The sequence below is a fragment of the Lepus europaeus genome, chromosome 16, assembly GCF_033115175.1.
Source record: "Lepus europaeus isolate LE1 chromosome 16, mLepTim1.pri, whole genome shotgun sequence".
Lineage (NCBI taxonomy): Eukaryota > Metazoa > Chordata > Mammalia > Lagomorpha > Leporidae > Lepus > Lepus europaeus.
In genome coordinates, this window is record NC_084842.1 from 40,328,228 (window position 1) to 40,345,770 (window position 17,543).

General features: G+C 39.8%; 1 protein-coding gene across 5 annotated transcripts in view; it reads left to right on the forward strand.

Moving 5' to 3' along the window:
- Positions 1-17,543, forward strand: part of NEK1 (NIMA related kinase 1) — a 187,531-nt gene that overhangs the window by 68,992 nt on the left and 100,996 nt on the right. For all 5 annotated transcript variants that reach the window (XM_062213273.1, XM_062213274.1, XM_062213275.1 and 2 more), the window contains one exon: positions 1,012-1,114. In XM_062213273.1, the coding sequence (XP_062069257.1) occupies positions 1,012-1,114 (103 nt within the window). The remainder of the gene's footprint in view (positions 1-1,011; positions 1,115-17,543) is intronic.

The following is a 17,543-nucleotide window of genomic DNA, read 5'->3' on the forward strand; positions in this document are numbered from 1 at the left end:
CCTCCAATGGGCGCTGCTGCCGGTGCGCTGCGGCCGGCGCACCGCGCTGATCTGAAGGCAGGAGCCAGGTGCTTCTTCTGGTCTCCCATGGGGTGCAGGGCCCAAGCACTTGGGCCATTCTCCACTGCACTCCCGGGCCACAGCAGAGAGCTGGCCTGGAAGAGGGGCCACCAGGACAGAATCTGGCGCCCCGACTGGGACTAGAACCCAGTGTGCCTGCACCGCAGGCGGAGGATTAGCCTATTGAGCCACGGCTCCGGCCTGGTTGAAATTTTTTTTTAAATATATTTTATTTATTTGAAAGAGTTGCAGAGATAAGTAGAGACACAGAGAGAGGTCTTCCACCTGCTTCTTCACTCCCCAAATGGCCCCAATGGCTGGAGCTAATTCAAGCTAGAGCCAGGATCCTGGAACTCCATCATTTTAAAAAACATTTGTAAAGAAAAAAGGAGTAAGTTGAGTGCAATCATCCTTCAGTATCCATAGGGGACTTGTTTTAAAGATTTATTTATTTATTTGAAAGTCAGAGTTAGAGAGAGGGGAGAGAGAGGGAGATTTCTATTCTATTTTTAAAGATCAATACTGAAGTGAAATTTGTATCCTTTTCATTTTTAAATTGCTACTATACTGCTTTTATTTGGCTTCAGTACTAATTAAAGAAAATTTTTACTGTATTTGAGTTCTGATACAGACTTGGAAATACTTAGAATCGTCTAAAAGTAAAGTCTAAAATAATTTTACATGTAATTAGTATAGATCAAATAAATATCAAAGAAGCTTCATGAGATATAAGGATAACATTATAGATTGTGCTTCTATTTAAAACAGTCACATGTGATTTAGGTAGCAGATAACAATAGATGAGTATACATAGTGAGTTCTTTTATTATAGAGAATTTATTTCAGACCAGCCTTTCTTCATTTCTGCAAAGAGAAAAAATTACCATGATTTTCAAATTTCTGGAATATTTCATATTCAGAATTCCTGACTTTGTAATTTTTCCAATTTAGGCAAAAAGGACAGCTACCTGTAGAAAGAGCTAAACAAGTAGAAGAATTCCTACAGCGAAAACAGGAAGCTATGCAGAATAAAGCTCGTGCTGAAGGGCATACGGTATGATTTTTTTTTTTTAGATTTTAAATATACTATTCAAACTGAAACTGGAATAAGGTGAGTATAAATTAAAAATGATAATCTAACAATCTATTCATAATTAAGAAATAAACATACTCAAGGTAATTTGCAGAGGGCTCAGTTTTGATAAAACTTAGTCTCTCCTATATTTTTTTAAACTAAAGGTAAAATTCTATTGTTACTTTGGGTAATTGGGAATATGTTCATAATATGCTTTAAAGAGCATAGAAATATATACATCAGCCCCAATATTCATACTTAAGAAATAAATGCTTCATTGCTGGGTTTTCTGTTTACAATAGTACTTCTGGTATTAAATAATTCTAAGTAATAAACAATTTTAGAAGAAAAATGGGAAAGAAATTTGTGTAAATATAGGTATCATTTAGAAACAAAATTATGTTAAAACCGCCACTTACATCAATTAACCAAATTAAGTTCTATATATAAATTAACCAAATTAAATTATACATTTCAATACTTAAAATTCTTAAAAAGCCTTTCGTTCTTTTGTCTTTGGAACAACTGATTATTGTTTCTGTCAGGTAAGCACCCCATGAAGCATTATATTCACATAGGAGTGAGATCAATTAGATGGTAATAGATTTTAATTAGACTTATTATATATACATTCTAAGTCCACTAGTTGTATCTTTGTGAGAAAATTGCGTATTTTTTTCTTTAAAATGATGGCATAGTAAGATAGTAAAGGTTTTAATGGTTACCATTTATATGTTGAACACATACAATTCACTCATTCTAAAATCTAGACTTAATCTGCATTTGTATCCTTTTTCTAGATAGTAGAGTAGTAGAGGAGCCTCCTGGTTTTTTTTTTTTTTTTTTTTTCATGTTAATAGCATCTGGAATTTTAGTTACGTATTTTGTTTAAAATATTCTTAAATGATTATTAGACATCTAGGTTACTAACTTCTTTCCTTAACAATGTTCATTACATGCTACTCTTCTCCTTTCAGTTTGTTTTTCTTCTTACCAGAGAATAAATTTCCACTAATTCTTTTGGAGAGACACTGGTCACCTTTTGTTGGAAAATGCCCTTATTTTTATCCTCACCCTTAAATGACAATGTCTAGTGGTAATCTGCTGGTAATTTGAATAGCATTTGTACATATGCAACTACATTATGCCTGTTTTTAATTTTTAAAAAGATTTTATTTATTTGAGAGGTAGAATTACAGACAGATCTTCCATCTGCTGATTCTCTCCCCAAATGGCCATGATGGCCAGAGGTGGGCTGATCTGAAGTCAGGCGCCAAGTGCTTCTTCCAGGTCTCTCATGCAGTTGCAGGGGCCCAAGCACCTGGGCCATCCTATACTGTTTTTCGAGGCCAATGTGGGGAGCTGGATCAGAAGAGGTGCAGCTGGGACACAAACTGGTGCCCATATGGGATGCCAGTGCTGCAGGTGGAAGCTTAGCCCACTATGGTACAGCACTGGCCCCACAAATATTGTCTTTTAGTACTTTATTTATTTCTTGACATTTTTTACTCCCCCCCCCAAAAAAAAAACCCCTTTTATTTAATTAGTACATATTTCATAAGTATAACTTTAGAAATATAGTAATTTTTCCCCACAATACCCACCCTGCCACCCTACCTCCTCCTCCCTCTCCCATTCTGAGTCCCATTCTCCATTAAGATTCATTTTCAATTAACTTTATACACAGAAGACCAGCTCTATACTAAGTAAAGATTTCAGCAATTTACACACACAGACACACAGACTATTTGAGAACAAGTTTTACTGTTAATTCTCATGAGACAACTCAATGAGGACAGTATGGGAAGTAAGTGCACAGTGACTCCTGTTGTTAATTTAACAATTAACACTCTCATGTGTGACGTCAGTAATCACCCAGGGCTCTTGACATGAGCTGCCTACGCTATGGTGGCCTTTTGAATCCACAGTCTCCATCAGTATTTACACAAGGCTATAAGCAGAATGAAAGTTCTCTCCTCCCTTCAGAGAAAAGTACATACTTCTTTGATGGCCACTTCTTTCCACTGGGATCTCACTCGTAGAGATCCTTCATGTAGGATATTTTTTGCTACAGTGTCTTGGCTTTCTATGCCTGAAATGCTCTCATGGACTTTTCAGCTGGACCAGAATGCCTTAAGGGCTGATTCTGAGGTCAGAGTGCTGTTTAAGTGATTGTCATCCTATGAGTCTGCTGTGTGGACTGCTTCCTGTGTTGGAACATTCTCTCCTTTTTAACTCTATTATTATTACCAGACATTTGATCTTATTTATATGATCCTTTTAACACTTAATCCTATCTTTATGATCACTTTAACAATTGATATGATCACTTGAACACTTAAAATGGCATTTTTACTACCAGCTTAATGGAATTCATGGTTCTTGGCATTTTTTTAACTTAACACTTAAAAGTAAGTCTGTAGCAATGTATACAGAACTATACAGCTTGGCAGATACAAACTTTCTCCTCCCTATATTATTTCCACTCTTATTTTTTATTGAGATCTATTTTTTAGTATTTATTTATTTATTGGAAAGTCAGAGTTACACACACACACACACACAGAGAGAGAGAGAGAGAGAGAGAGAGAGAGAGAGGTCTTCCATCTACCAGTTCACTTCCTAGTTAGCTGCACTGGCCAGAGCTGTGCTGATCTGAAACCAGGGCCCAGAGCTTCTTCTGGGTCTCCTGCGTGGTTGTAGGGGCCCAAGGACTTGAGCCCTCTTCCACTGCTTTCCCAGGCTATGGCAGAGAGCTGGATCAGAAGTGGAGCAGCCAGGACTTGAACCGGTGGCCATATGGGATTCCAGCACTGCAGGCAGCTGCTTTACCTGCTACGCCACAGTGCCAGTCCCTAAGATCTATTTTCGTCTGACTTTATAGACATATGATTAACTCTATGTCAAGTAAAGAGTTCAACAAATAGTATGAAGAAAAAAAAAAAAAAACTGTTCCTCAATAGTCAAGATGAGGGCTGTTCAATTCATTGTTTCTCAAAGTGTCAGTTTCACTTCTACAGAATTCCTTGTGAGTGTTCTATTAGTTATCACAGATCAGGGAGAACATATGATATTTGTCCCGGTGGGACTGGCTTATTTCACTAAGTATGATTCATCCATTTTGTTGCAAATGACCAGATTTCATTTTTTTTAGCCACTGTGTAGTATTTCATAGAATACATATCCAGTAATTTCTTTATCTAGTCTTCAGTTGACAGGCATTTGGGTTGATTCCTTGTCTTAGATATTGAGAATTGAGCTACAATAAACATGGAGGTGCAGATAATACTGTTATTTGCTGATTTCCTTTTCCTTGGGTAAATTCCCAAGAGTGGGATGGCTGGGTCATATGGTAAGTCTGTATTCAGATTTCTGAGGTATCTCCAAACTTTCTTCCATAGTGGTTTTACCAGTTTACATTCCCACCAACAGTAGATTAGAGTACCTTTTCCCCCACAACCTTGCTAGCATTTGTTGTTTGTTGATATCTGTATGAAAGCCATTCTAACTGGGGTGAGGTGAATTCTCATCGTGGTTTTGATTTCCATTTCACTGACGGCTAGTGATCCTGAACATTTTTTGGCCATTTGGACTTATTCTTTTGAAAAATGTTTGCTTAAGTGCTTTGCCCATTTCATAACTAGGTTGTTTGTTTCGTTGTTGACTTTCTTGATCTCTTTATATATTCTGGTTATTAATCTTTTATCAATTGCATAGTTTGCAAAAAATTTCTCCCATTCTGTCAGTTGCCTCTTCACTTTCCTGAGTATTTCTTTTGCAGTACAGAAGCTTCTCAATTTGATGTAATCCCATTTGTTAATTTTGGCTTTGATTGCCTGTGCCTTTTGGGTCTTTTCCAAGAATTCTTTTCCTGTCCCAATGTCTGCAGAGTTTCCCAAATGTTCTCTAATAATTTGATGATATCAGATCATAGATGTAAGTCTTTCATCTATTTTGAGTGGATTTTTGTCTAAGGTGTAAAGTAGGGGCCTTGCTTCATACTCCTGCATGTGGAAATCCAGTTTTCCCAGCACTGTTGGTTGAAGAGACTGTCCTTGCTCCAGGGATTGATTTCTGCTCCTTTGTCCAATATAAGTTGGTTGTAGATGCTTGGATTGATTTCTGGTGATTCTATTCTGTTCCATTGGTCTATCCATCTGTTTTTGAAGCAGTACCAGGTTGTTTTGATTACAATTGCCTTGTGTTATATCTTGAAATCTGGTATTGTGATGCCTCCAGCTTTGTTTTTGTTGTCTAAGATTGTTTTAGCTGTTTGAGGTCTCTTGTGTTTTCGTATGAATTTTAACGTAATTTTTTCTAGATCTGAGAAGAATGTCATTGGTATTTTGATTGGTATCCCATTGAATCTGTAAATTGGTTTTTGGAAGAATGGACATATTGATGGTATTGATTCTTTCAATCCATGGACATGGAAGATTTTTCCATTTTTGTATCTTCTATTTCTTTCTCTAATGTTTTATAATTCTTATTGTAGAGATCTTTGACATCCTAGGTTAAATGTATTACAAAATATTTAATTTTTTGGTAGCTATTGTGAATGGGATTGATGTTGGAAGTTCATTCTCAGCTGTGGCATTTTGTGTGTTTACAAAGGCTGTTGATTTTCATGTATTCATTTTATATCTTGCTACTTTATCAAACTCTTCTGTGAGTTCCCATAGTTTCCTGGTGGAATCTTTTGGCTCCCCTCTAAATAGAATCATGTCACCTGCAACTAGGGATAGTTTGACTTCCTCTTTCCCAATTTGAATCCCTTTGATTTTCTTTTTTCTTGCCTAATGGGGCTGGCTAAAACTCCCAGTACTATATTGAATAGCAGTCGTGTTCCGAATCTTAGTGGGAATGCACCTATCTTTTCCCATTCATTATAATGTTGGTCATGGGTTTGTCATAAATTGCCTTGATTGTGTTGAGGAATGTTCCTGCTAAACCCAATTTGCTTAGAGTTTTCATCATGAAAGGGTGTTGTATTTTATCAAATGCTTTATCTGCATCTATTGAGATAATCATATGGTTTTTGTTCTTCAATTTGTTAATGTGATGTATCACATTGGTTGATCTGTACATTTTACCCTGCATGCCAGGGATAAATTCCACTTGGTCCTGGTGAGTGATCTTTCTGATGTGTTGTTGGATTCGATTTTCCAAAATTTTGTTGAGAATTTTTGCATCTATGTTCATCAGAGAAATTGATCTGAAGTTCTCTTTCCCTGTTTCATCTTTTCTGGGTTTAGGAATTAAGGTGGTGCTGGCTTCATTGAAAGAATTTGGGAGGATTCCCAACCTTTCACTTGTTTTGATTAGCTTGAGATGAATTGGAGTTAGTTTTTCCTTAATGTCTGGTAGAATCCAGCAGTGAAGCCATCTGGTCCTGGGCTTTTCTTTGTTAGGAGGGCCTTTATTACTGATTCATTTTCCGTCTGGTTATGGGTCTGTTTATGTTTTCTGTGTCTTCATGGCTCAATTTAGGTAGGTTGTATGTGCCAGGAATCTATCCATTTCTTCTAGGTTTCCCAGTTAGTTGGCATACAGCTCTTTGTAGTAATTTCTGATGATTCTTTTTTATTTCTGTGGTGTCTGTTATTACATTTCCTTTTTATTCCTAATTTTATTAATTTGGGTCTTCTGTCTACTTTTTTGGTTTGTTGGACCATTGGGGTGTTAATTTTGTTTATTTTTTCAAAAACCCAGCTCTTCGTTTTGCTGATTTTATGTATTTTTAATTCAATTTTGTTGATTTCTAATCTAATTTTAATTATTTTTTTTCTCCTACTAGTTTTGGCTTTGGTTTGCTATTGTTTTCCTAGAACCTTAGATGCATTGGCCTGGAAGAGGGGCAACCGGGACAGAATCCGGTGCCCCGACCAGGACTAGAACCCGGTGTGCCGGCGCCGTTAGGTGGAGGATTAGCCTGTTGAGCCACGGCGCCGGCCCCCCATTACTATTGTATAGGAGTCTATGGCTCCCTTTAGCTCCCTTAACATTTCTTTTTAAGTAGCCAGATAGTTAAATCTTCCTATTGAATTGACCCCTTAATCATTACATAGTGCCCTTCTTTGTCTTTTGAAAGTTGTTGTGTTAAAGTCTATTTTGTCTGATATTAGAATGGCTACACCAGCTCTTTTTTGGTTTCTGTTAGCACTTTCACTTTCGATCTGCATGCATCTTTGTTGGTGAGATGTGTTTCTTGTAGGCAGCAATAGATGGGTCTTGTTTTTTTTTTAATCCATTCAGCCAGTCTGTGTCTGGAGAGTTGAGGCTGTTTACATTCAAGGTGACTTTTGATAAGTAATGAATTTGCCCTGCCATTTTTCCATAAATATTCCTATTTTTAGTTCAGATTTTCTTTGTACTCTTACTGGGAGATTTCCATCCTTTACCTTCTTTTGTAGTGATAACTATGTTTCTGTGTTTCTTTGTGTAGCTTATCATTAAGTATCTTTTGCAGGGCTGGACAAGTGGTGACAAATTCTTTCAAGTTCTGTTTGTTGTGGAATTTCTCTGTTTCACCTTCATTCATAAATGAGAGCTTTGTAGGGTATAGTATTCTCAGTTGGCGGTTTTTCTCTCTTAAGAGTGGGAATGTATCTCACCAGTCTCTCCTAGCCTGTAGGGTTTCTTTTTTGTTTTGTTTTGTTTTGTTTTTGACAGGCAGAGTGGACAGTGAGAGAGACAGACAGAGAGAAAGGTCTTCCCTTTTGCCGTTGGTTCACCCTCCAATGGCCACCGCGGCTGGCGCGCTGTGGCTGGTGCACCGCGCTGATCCGATGGCAGGAGCCAGGTGCTTCTCCTGGTCTCCCATGGGGTGCAGGGCCCAAGCACTTGGGCCATCCTCCACTGCACTCCCTGGCCACAGCAGAGAGCTGGCCTGGAAGAGGGGCGACCGGGACTAGAACCCGGTGTGCCGGCGCCGCAAGGCGGAGGATTAGCCTGTTGAGCCGCGGCGCCGGCCGCCTGTAGGGTTTCTAATGAGAAGTCTGCTGTGAGTCCAATTGCAGATTCTCTGAAAGTAATCTGGCATTTCTCTCATGCACATTTTAGAATTTTTTCTTTATAGTTTACTGTGAAGACTTTGATTATAATGTGTCGTGGTGAAGATCTTTTTTGGTCATGTCTATTAGGAGTTCTTTGTGCCTCTTGTACTTGGATGTCTCCTCTTTCTCCAAATTGGTGAAATTTTCTATTATTTCATTTTAAAGGCCTTCTAATCCTTTCTCTCTTTCCATGCCTTCAGGACCTCCTAGAACCCATATATTGGGTCTTTTGATAGTATCCTTTAGATTACCAATGGTGTTTTTCAGTTTCTAATTTCTTCTTCTTGTGTTTTGTCTGACTGTATAATATCTTGTGTTTTTGTCTTCTAAGTCAGATATTCTTCCTTCTGCTTCACTGATTCAGTTTTAAGGCTTGGCACTGCATTTTTTATTTGTTCTATTGAATTCTTCATTTCCAAAATTTCATTTTGATTTCTCTTTAAGGTCTCAATTTCATGGGAGAAATTTTCTTTCACAGCATGTATGGATTTCATTAGTTCGTGCATTTGCTTCTGATTACTTCTAAGTAATCATATGATACATTTTTTAATTCCATTTCTGGCATTTCTTTTTGTATTTTTTAAAAATTTTATTTATTTACTTGAAAGTCAGAGTTACACAGAGAGTGAAGGAGAGGCAGAGAGAGTGAAAGAGAGAGGTCTTCCATCCGCTGGTTCACTCCCCAATTAGCCACAGCAGTCAGAGCTGCGCTGATCCAAAGGCAGGAACCAGCTTCTTCCAGGTTTCCCACATGGGTGCAGGGGTCCAAGGACTTGGGCCATCTTCTACTGCTTTCCCAGGCCATAGAAGAAAGCTGGATTGGAAGTGGAGCAGCCAGGATTCAAACCGAGCCCATATGGAATACTGGCACTGCAGGCAGCAGCTTTACACGCAGTGCCACCGCACTGGACCCCTTTGGTATTTCTTAAATCTCATCATCCTCACAATCTACTATTGAATTGTGTTCTTTTGTTGGTGTCATGTTTTCTTCCTTATTCTTATTTCTTGAATTGGTACATTTGTTATTTGGCATTTGTGGAGATACTCATTGGTTTCTTCTTCTTCTTCTTTTTTTTTTTTTTTTTTTCTACTTTGGATTTTTATCTTTGTGCTGTATCTGTGAAGAGTTAGTGGAGTGTTTTACTTTCAGGGAATACCTAGAGGTTTGTGGTGGGTATAATCAGAGGGGAGGTTTGTTCTCGTCTGTTGGCATAGGCTCAGCTGAGCTCCTCTCCTCGAAGGAGACCGGTTCCTGGGCACTATCCCCAGTGGGTATATTATTCATCCACTCTGCCACAAGCACCACACAAAGGATCTATGCAGTCCTCAGTGTAAGCTCAGTTTCCCCAGCATTGTCCCTTGCCAGGTAACCAGGGAGCCTTGATCATGTGGAGCCTCCCACAGTGACTGCCCAAAGTCCCAGCCACACTGAATCCTCCTGTGCAACTTCAGTGTTTTCACAGTTCCAGCACACATGCCTCCCACTGTAATGAGCACCCAGCCCCCTGTCTGTTCTGCCCACCAGACTCAGGAGTCTCCCCTTGGCTGGTTGCTGGTCACGAGTATGAGCTGGTGTAGCTGTTACATACGTCCAAAATGGCACCTACTCTCTGTCAGCTTGTTACAGGACACCGTTGCAGGGTGATAAGGGAGAGAGAAAACATGCCCTCCCACTTGTTTTTTCTCCTCTAGTTTGGCAGGTATACTACCCACAATGGGACTTCAAGCCAGATACCCTCTAGGCTCTTCTTACAACTTTGTCGCCAGTGTCTTGGGCTGGTCTTGCCTCACCCTCCAATGCTGGTACAGAGGCTCTCAGTTGCTGACATCCTGAGTTATGTGTGTCCATGCCTTCCACGTAGGTCCACTGTGTCCCTCCAGTTTTCGTGGAGTTTCCTCTGCTGTTTTTTCCCTAACTCTTTCCTGAGACTGTATGCTCCACTTTTTTTTAAACTATCTTCTCCCAGACTAGAGCAGCAAGCTCCCTTTTAGTACTTTAAAGATGTCTCTCCACTAATGTTCTGGCATGTCCTGTGTCTGGCAATAAGGTTTCTGGCATTGTTACCTTTTTCCTCTTGTATAATGTGTCTTTTTACTATGACTACTTTTTTTTGTTAAGATTTATTTTATTTGTTTCAAAGGCAGAGTTACAGAGAGAGAAAGAGATACACAGAGAGAGAGAGATCTTCCATCTGCTGGGTCACTCCCCAACTGGTGGCAATGGCCAGGGCTAGTCCAGAGCAAAGCCAGGAGATTCTTTCTGGTCTCCTACATGGATGCAGGGTCCCAAGCACTTGGGTCATCTGCTGCTTTCCCAGGAGCGTTAGCAAGGAGCTAGATTGGAAGTAGAGCAGCTGGGACTCAAACCGGTGCCCATACAGGGTGGCTGGTGTCACAGGTGGTGGCTTTACTGCTACACAGGCCCCCTGACGACTTCTGAATTTTTTTCTTTATCACTAGAAGCTGGTTGATTATGATGTGGCTTGTATAATTTTCTTCATGTCTATTTTGTTTATTTTTTGCTTTGGTTTTTGCTTGTTCATGTATTCACTCCTTATACAAAATTACTTATCCTCTGTTTTTTCAAAGAAGTCAGGCAGCATTTGCTATAATGTTTAAGTAGCTGGCCATAGAAACTCCAGCAGCACATTAATCTGAAGGGCCTTCCTGATTAGGATGCTAATTTTGCCATTTTTCTCCTATTTGTGTAATTTCATAATAAACAAAGTGACCCTTGTCTTCTGCTGCTGCTTCTTGGGAGTAGTGTAAGTCGTCTTGCTTTTCTTAGTATCTCCATGAAGTCTCAACACAAGATGAAAAGTAGTCTCCCTTTGAATGTTGTAATCAAAGTACATTATTCATCCATTTGCTTGCCAGTTAGTGATAAGAAACTCACTCTTTATCCTGTTTCTTGGCCTTTGCATTTTCTATTGTATCTGTGTTCAACCTCGAGAGTTGTAGTCTTCCCTGTTAGGTATATGCAAAAATCTGTATGTTGTTGGCAGTTCTACCACAGAGAGAAGATGGGAAAGCTTAATGTTTATTTTGTATTAAAGTTCATTGAGCGCCCATCTGTGAATTTATAATTTTTATCAAATTTGGAAAAATATTCTGCCATATTTCTTAAAATCATTTCTATCTTTCCTGTTCTGAGAATTTAGTATACATGCATTAGACTGTTGCTCTCCCAGCCTCTCATTAATGCTCCTTTCATTTGTTTCAGTCTTTTTTTCTCTGTTTCATTTTGGATGGTTTCTATTGCTGTTTTCAACTAAATCAATCTTTTCTTCTGCTGTGTGTTACCTGATGTTAATCCCATCTAGACATTGTATGTTGTATTATTTTTTTAAAGATTGATTCATTTACTTGAAAGGCAGAGTTACAGAGAGAGAGAGAAAGCACAGAGAGAGGTCTTCCAGTTGTTAATTCACTCCCCAAATAGCTGCAATGGCCAGAGCTGGGCTGATCCAAAGCCAGGAGCCAGGAGCTTCCTCTGGGTCTCCCACAAGAGGTGCAGGAGCCTAATAACTTGGGCCATCTTCTACTGCTTTCCCAGGCTGTCCGTAGGGAGCTGAATCAGAAGTGGAGCAGCCAGGACTTAAACCAGCACTGATATGGGATGCTGGCGCCGCAGATGGATGCTTAACCTATTATACCGCAGCACTGGCCCCAAGCATTGTATGTTTTTAAAAATACTCAGATGTTTTATTTTTTATCTCTTAAAGCATATACAGGTATTTTCATATATTCCCTGTCTTTATAATACTTAATGCTTTCTCTTTTTGAACATATAGATATAATTATAGCTTTTTTAATGTCCTTACCTATTAATTGTGTCATTTTGTTGCTGAGTCTCTGTTAATTGATTTTCCTTGTTAGCATCAACATTTCCTACTTTATATGCCTGGTAACTTGTGACAAAAATAACAGGCATGTGTATTTTGTTCTGCAGTTTTCTTTCTCTTTCTTTTTTTCCTTCCTTCCTTTCCCTTTTTCTTTTCCTTTTCCTTTTCCTTTCTTTTGTTAATTTACTTGAAAGGCAGAGTTACAAAGAGAGGATTAGAGACAGAAAGAGAAATATTCTGTCTACTGGTTCACTCCCCATATGACCACAGCGGCCAGGGTTGGGAGAGGCTGAAACCAGGAGCCCACAGAATTTCTTCCTGTTCTCACACATGAATGCAGGGGCCCAAGCACTTAGGCCATTTTCTGCTGTTTTCCCAATTGCATTAGCAGGGACCTGGATCAGAAATGGGGCAACTGGGTCTTGAACTTGTGGAATGCTGATGTCAGACAGAGGTTTAACCTGCTATACCACAACACCACCTTGTTCACAACCCGCCACCCCCAACCTCCCAGTTTCTTATATTTGTTAAGTATTTGGGGGATTTATTCTGGAATTCAGTTAAGTTCCTTGGAAATATTTTAATTTTCAGGTCTTCATTTTGAGGTATTAGGCAAGTGCAGAACAGTCTTTAGCCTAGTTCTAATTTGGCCCCACTCCTTTAACAGTACTCTTTTGAATACTCAGTGCTTTAATGGTTTGGAGGTCTTTTCACTCTGGCTGTTGGAAATATGAAACTTCTGCAGCCTTGAATGAGCCTTGGGTGTTATTGATAAGATACATTTTGTCAGGGCCGGTGCTGTGCGTAGCTGGTAAAGCCATCACCTGTAGTGCTGGTATCCCATATGGGTGCAGGTTCATGTCCCAGATGTTCCACTTCTGATCCAGCTCTCTGCCATGGCCTGGGAAAACAGTAGAAGATGGCCCAAGTTCTTGGGCCTCTGCACCTGCATGGGAGACCGAGAAGAAGCTCTTCTTGGCTCCTGGCTTTGGATCAGCATAGCTCCGGCCTTTGCAGCCATCTGGGGAGTGAACCAGCCAATGGAAGACCTCTCTCTCCCTCCCTCCCTTCCTCCCTCCCTCCCTCCCTCCCTCCCTCCCTCCCTCCCTCTCTCCCTCTCTCCCCCTCTCCCTCCCACTCTCCCCCCTCCCCCTCTCCTCCTCTTCCCCTCTTCCCTTCTTCTTTCTCCCCCTCTCCCCTTCCTCCCTCCTTCCCTCTGCCTCTCTATAGCTCTGCCTTTCAAATAAATAAATAAATCTTTTTTAAAAAAAGATAGTTTGTCAGTCAGTAGAATACTCCAGAGTTCATTAGATCTTTTGATACCCTTTTTCTGTGCAGCTCTCTTCTTCACTACTTTGACCTGCAAATTCTGATGGTCTCCAGCTTTCCAAGCTCTGAATGCTATTTCCTCGACTGAGAGACTCCTGACTCTGGGTATTCTCTCCTCCTTTACAGCCTAGAAACTTGCCAGGCAGTAAGTTTGACGATTTGCTGGGCTTACCTCCCTGTAGCTCTTCTCTCAAGGATCACTGTTTTGTGTAGCCTGTTGTCCAGTGTTTGAAAACCATTGACTTATATGGTTTTTGTTGTTATTGTTTTAAAGATGCATTTATTTTATTTGAAAGTCAGAGTTACACTGAGAGAGAAGGAGAGGCAGATAGAGAGAGAGAGAGAGAGAGAGACAGACAAACAGAGAGGTCTTCCATCTGCTAGTACACTCCCCAATTTGCTGCAGTGGCCGGAGCTGTGCTGATCCGAAGCTAGGAGCTAGGAGTCTCTTCCAGGTCTCCCACGCAGGTGCAGGGGCCCAAGGACTTGGGCCACCTTCCACTGCTTTCCCAGGCCATTGCAGAGAGCTGTACTGGAAGTGAAACAGCCAGGACTCGAACCGGCACCCATATGAGATGCCGGCACTGCAGGTGATGGCTTTACCCACTAAGCCACAGTGCTGGCCCCTTATTTTATTTTAAAAGTTTTTGTTTTAGTTTTTAATTAGTTTTTAACAGATTCAATATAGTTCATAGGTGCAATTCTAAGAATATAATGATATTTCCTTCCTCTCTTCTTCCCTCTTCCCCCATCCTCCCACTCTCCCCTCCTCTTTGTATTTTTGTATTTTTATTTACATTACAGTAAAATGGCTTAATGCTTCACCAGATAAGAAATTTCACAAGTAAAAAACAAGTAGACCATAGTTTAATGGGATTATTATACATAATGGTTATAAAAATAATTGTATGAAAAATAACCTTTTCACCCATATATAGTAAATTTTAAAATAATTACAGATCCTTAAAACTATAAGAGTAAAACATTCTTAACCATTGGTTTGACAAATATATAAAATAAACTTTTTAAAAACTATATTTGCAGCAATACTGATACACACAGGCATTTCTTCTTTTTGTTTTTGTTCTTTTGATTTTTTTTTTTTTAATTTAGCTTCCATATATAAGGGAGAACATGCAGTATTTGTCTTTTCGTGTCTGGCTTATTTCATTCAACATGATGTCCTCAGTTGCATTCATTTTGCTGCAAATGATTGAATTTATTTTTGTATAAGTGAATAAGATTCCATTGTTTATATATACCACATTTTCTTTATCTGATGATGGACATATTGGTTGATTCCAACTTTTGGCTATTGTGGACAGTTCTGCTATAAACTTGGTGGTGCAGGAATCTCTTTGATACAACATATTCATGTCCTTTAGGTATATACCCATTAGTGGTATTGCTGGATCATATGGCAAGTCTTTTTTTTTTTTTTTTTTTTTTTTTTTTTAAGAAATCTCCATGCTGTTTTCCACAGTGGCTGTACTAATTTACATTCCCACCAATATTGTATAAATGTCTCCCTTTTCTTTACATCCTCACCAGCATTTATTACTGTTGGTGTTTTGGAGGTTTGCCTTTGTGACAGAGGTGAGGTAATATCTTATTGTAGTTTTGATTTGCATTTCACTGATGGCTAGTGATGTTGAGCTTTTTTTTTTTTTTTTTTTGACAGGCAGAGTGGACAGTGAGAGAGAGAGACAGAGAGAAAGGTCTTCCTTTTGCCGTTGGTTCATCCTCCAATGGCTGCTGCGGTAGGCGCGCTGCAGCCGGCGCACCGTGGTATTCCGATGGCAGGAGCCAGGTGCTTCTCCTGGTCTCCCATGGGGTGCAGGGCCCAAGGACTTGGGCCATCCTCCACTGCACTCCCGGGCCACAGCAGAGAGCTGGCCTGGAAGAGGGGCAACCGGGACAGGATCGGTGCCCCGACCGGGACTAGAACCTGGTATGCCGGCGCCGCAAGGCGGAGGATTAGCCTAGTGAGCCGCGGCGCCGGCCCATGTTGAGCATTTTTTCATATATTTGTTGGTCAGTTGTATTTTGTATTTCTTCTTCTTCTTCTTCTTTTTTTTTTTTTTTTTTAGATTTATTTATATGAAAGACAAAGTTACAGAGCCAGAGAGGGAGAGGGAGAGAGATCCGATCTTCCATCTGCTGGTTCACTCCCCAAATGTCTACAGAGGCCAGAGCCAGGCTGATCCAAAACCAGGAGCTTCTTCTGGGTCTCCCATGTGGGGCAGGTGCCCAAGGACTTGGGCCATTTTCTACTGCTTTCCCAGGCCATAACAGAGAGCTGGATCAGAAATGGAGCAGCCAGTACTTGAAAGGGTGCCCATAAGGGATGCTGGCACTGCAGGCGGCAGCTTTACCTGAAAAGCCACAGCGCTGGCCCCTGTTGTTGAGGTTTTTAAGTTGCTGGTATGTTCTGGATGTTAATCTTTTGACAGAGAGTTAGCTTGTGAATATTTTCCCATTTTGTTAGATGTCTGTTTACCCTTATTGATCATTTTCGTTGCTGTACAGAAGCTTCTGGGTTTGATATAGTCCCATTTGTTTAGTTTTGCTTTTGTTGCCTGTGCTTTGGGCACAGTGCTTTTTTTTTTTTTTTTTTTTTTTTTTTTTGTCCAAGAAGTCATCCCCTACACCAATGTCTTAGAGTTTTTTTCCTATCTTTTCTCCCAGCAACTTCATAGTCTCAGGTCTTAAATTTAGGTCTTTGATCCATCTTTAGTTGACTTTTATATATAGTGAGAGGTATGGATTTAATTTCATTCATATATATCTATATCTATATCCATATCTATATTATATATATATATCTCCAGTTTTGCCAGCACCATTAATTGAAGAGACTATTCTTACTCCACTGTATAGTCTTAGTACTTTCATCAAAAATCAGTTGGCTATATGTATGTGGATGAATTTCTGGGCTCTCTGTTCTGTTCAATTGATCTGTGTATCAGTTTTTATGACAGTGTTATGCTGTTTTAATTACTATAGCTTTGTAGTATATATTTTTTATTTGACAGATAGAGTTAGACAGTGAGAGAGAGACAGAGAGAAAGGTCTTTCTTCCGTTGGTTCACCCCCCAAATGGCCGCTACGGCCGGAGCTACGCTGATCCAAAGCCAGGAGCCAGGAGTTTCTTACTGGTCTCCCACACGGGTGCAGGTGCTCAAGCACTTGGGCCATCCTCCACTGCCTTCCCTGGCCACAGCAGAGAGCTGGACTGGAAGAAGAGCAACTGGGATTAGAACCCGGCATCCATATGGGATGCCGGTGCCGCAGGTAGAGGATTAACCAAGTGAGCCATGGCACCGGCCCCTTGTTGCATGTTTTGAAGTCAGATTTTGTGACTGATTATGTTACCTCACTTTTTCAGTTTTAAATTTCTTAGCTATTTTATGGAGCCAGTGTTATTTCAGATGTTTGGTATACTTTATAGTGTGTTCATGTGAGCAATGTGAGTTTTATTCCTCATTGCCTTTGTTTGATTGGTCCCCTGGGAAGAGGACCATGACTTGTACTCTGCACAATTTTTAGTGGAAATAGAAAATGGATGGGGCAGAATGATATTCTGCCAGTGCAGATATCTTGAAGCTTATTTTCTGTGCTTCAGAGACATTATTTTGGAGTATCTCCAGTCACCAAAATATTGGCCTGTGTTCTCACCCATTATAATATCTGTCTTGTCACTTCTGTCTCAAGATCACTGGTAATACTTTCTGGTTTGTGGAGGTGGGTACTGTACTGGAGGTAAACCACCAACTGTAACCTCTGTTGTCTACTACTAGACCTTGTCATGTTCTTAGCTCTGTGACACAGCTTGAAGCATGTGTCATGTTTTTCTACATCTTCTGTGTTAGTACTCTGGCATGGTTTTGCTTATTTTAAGTTTCACACTTTAAAACTGATTTTTAACACTTTCTTTACCTCTGGATTCCTTTTGGTCTTAGGACTGTCAGAGATTTTATTGTTTTTGAATGCTGGTATGTATTCATGTAAAACAATAACTTTTCTATTCAAGATTTTGTAGGAAAGAAAGCTGCAGTGTTCACTCTGCCATCTTGTAATCAGATTAGTGTGTTTTGTCTTATTGTATTCTTTTTAAAGAGAAAAACATGCTTTAGAGATCATAGTGTATTTTGAGAATGATTTTTATATGAGTTTTTA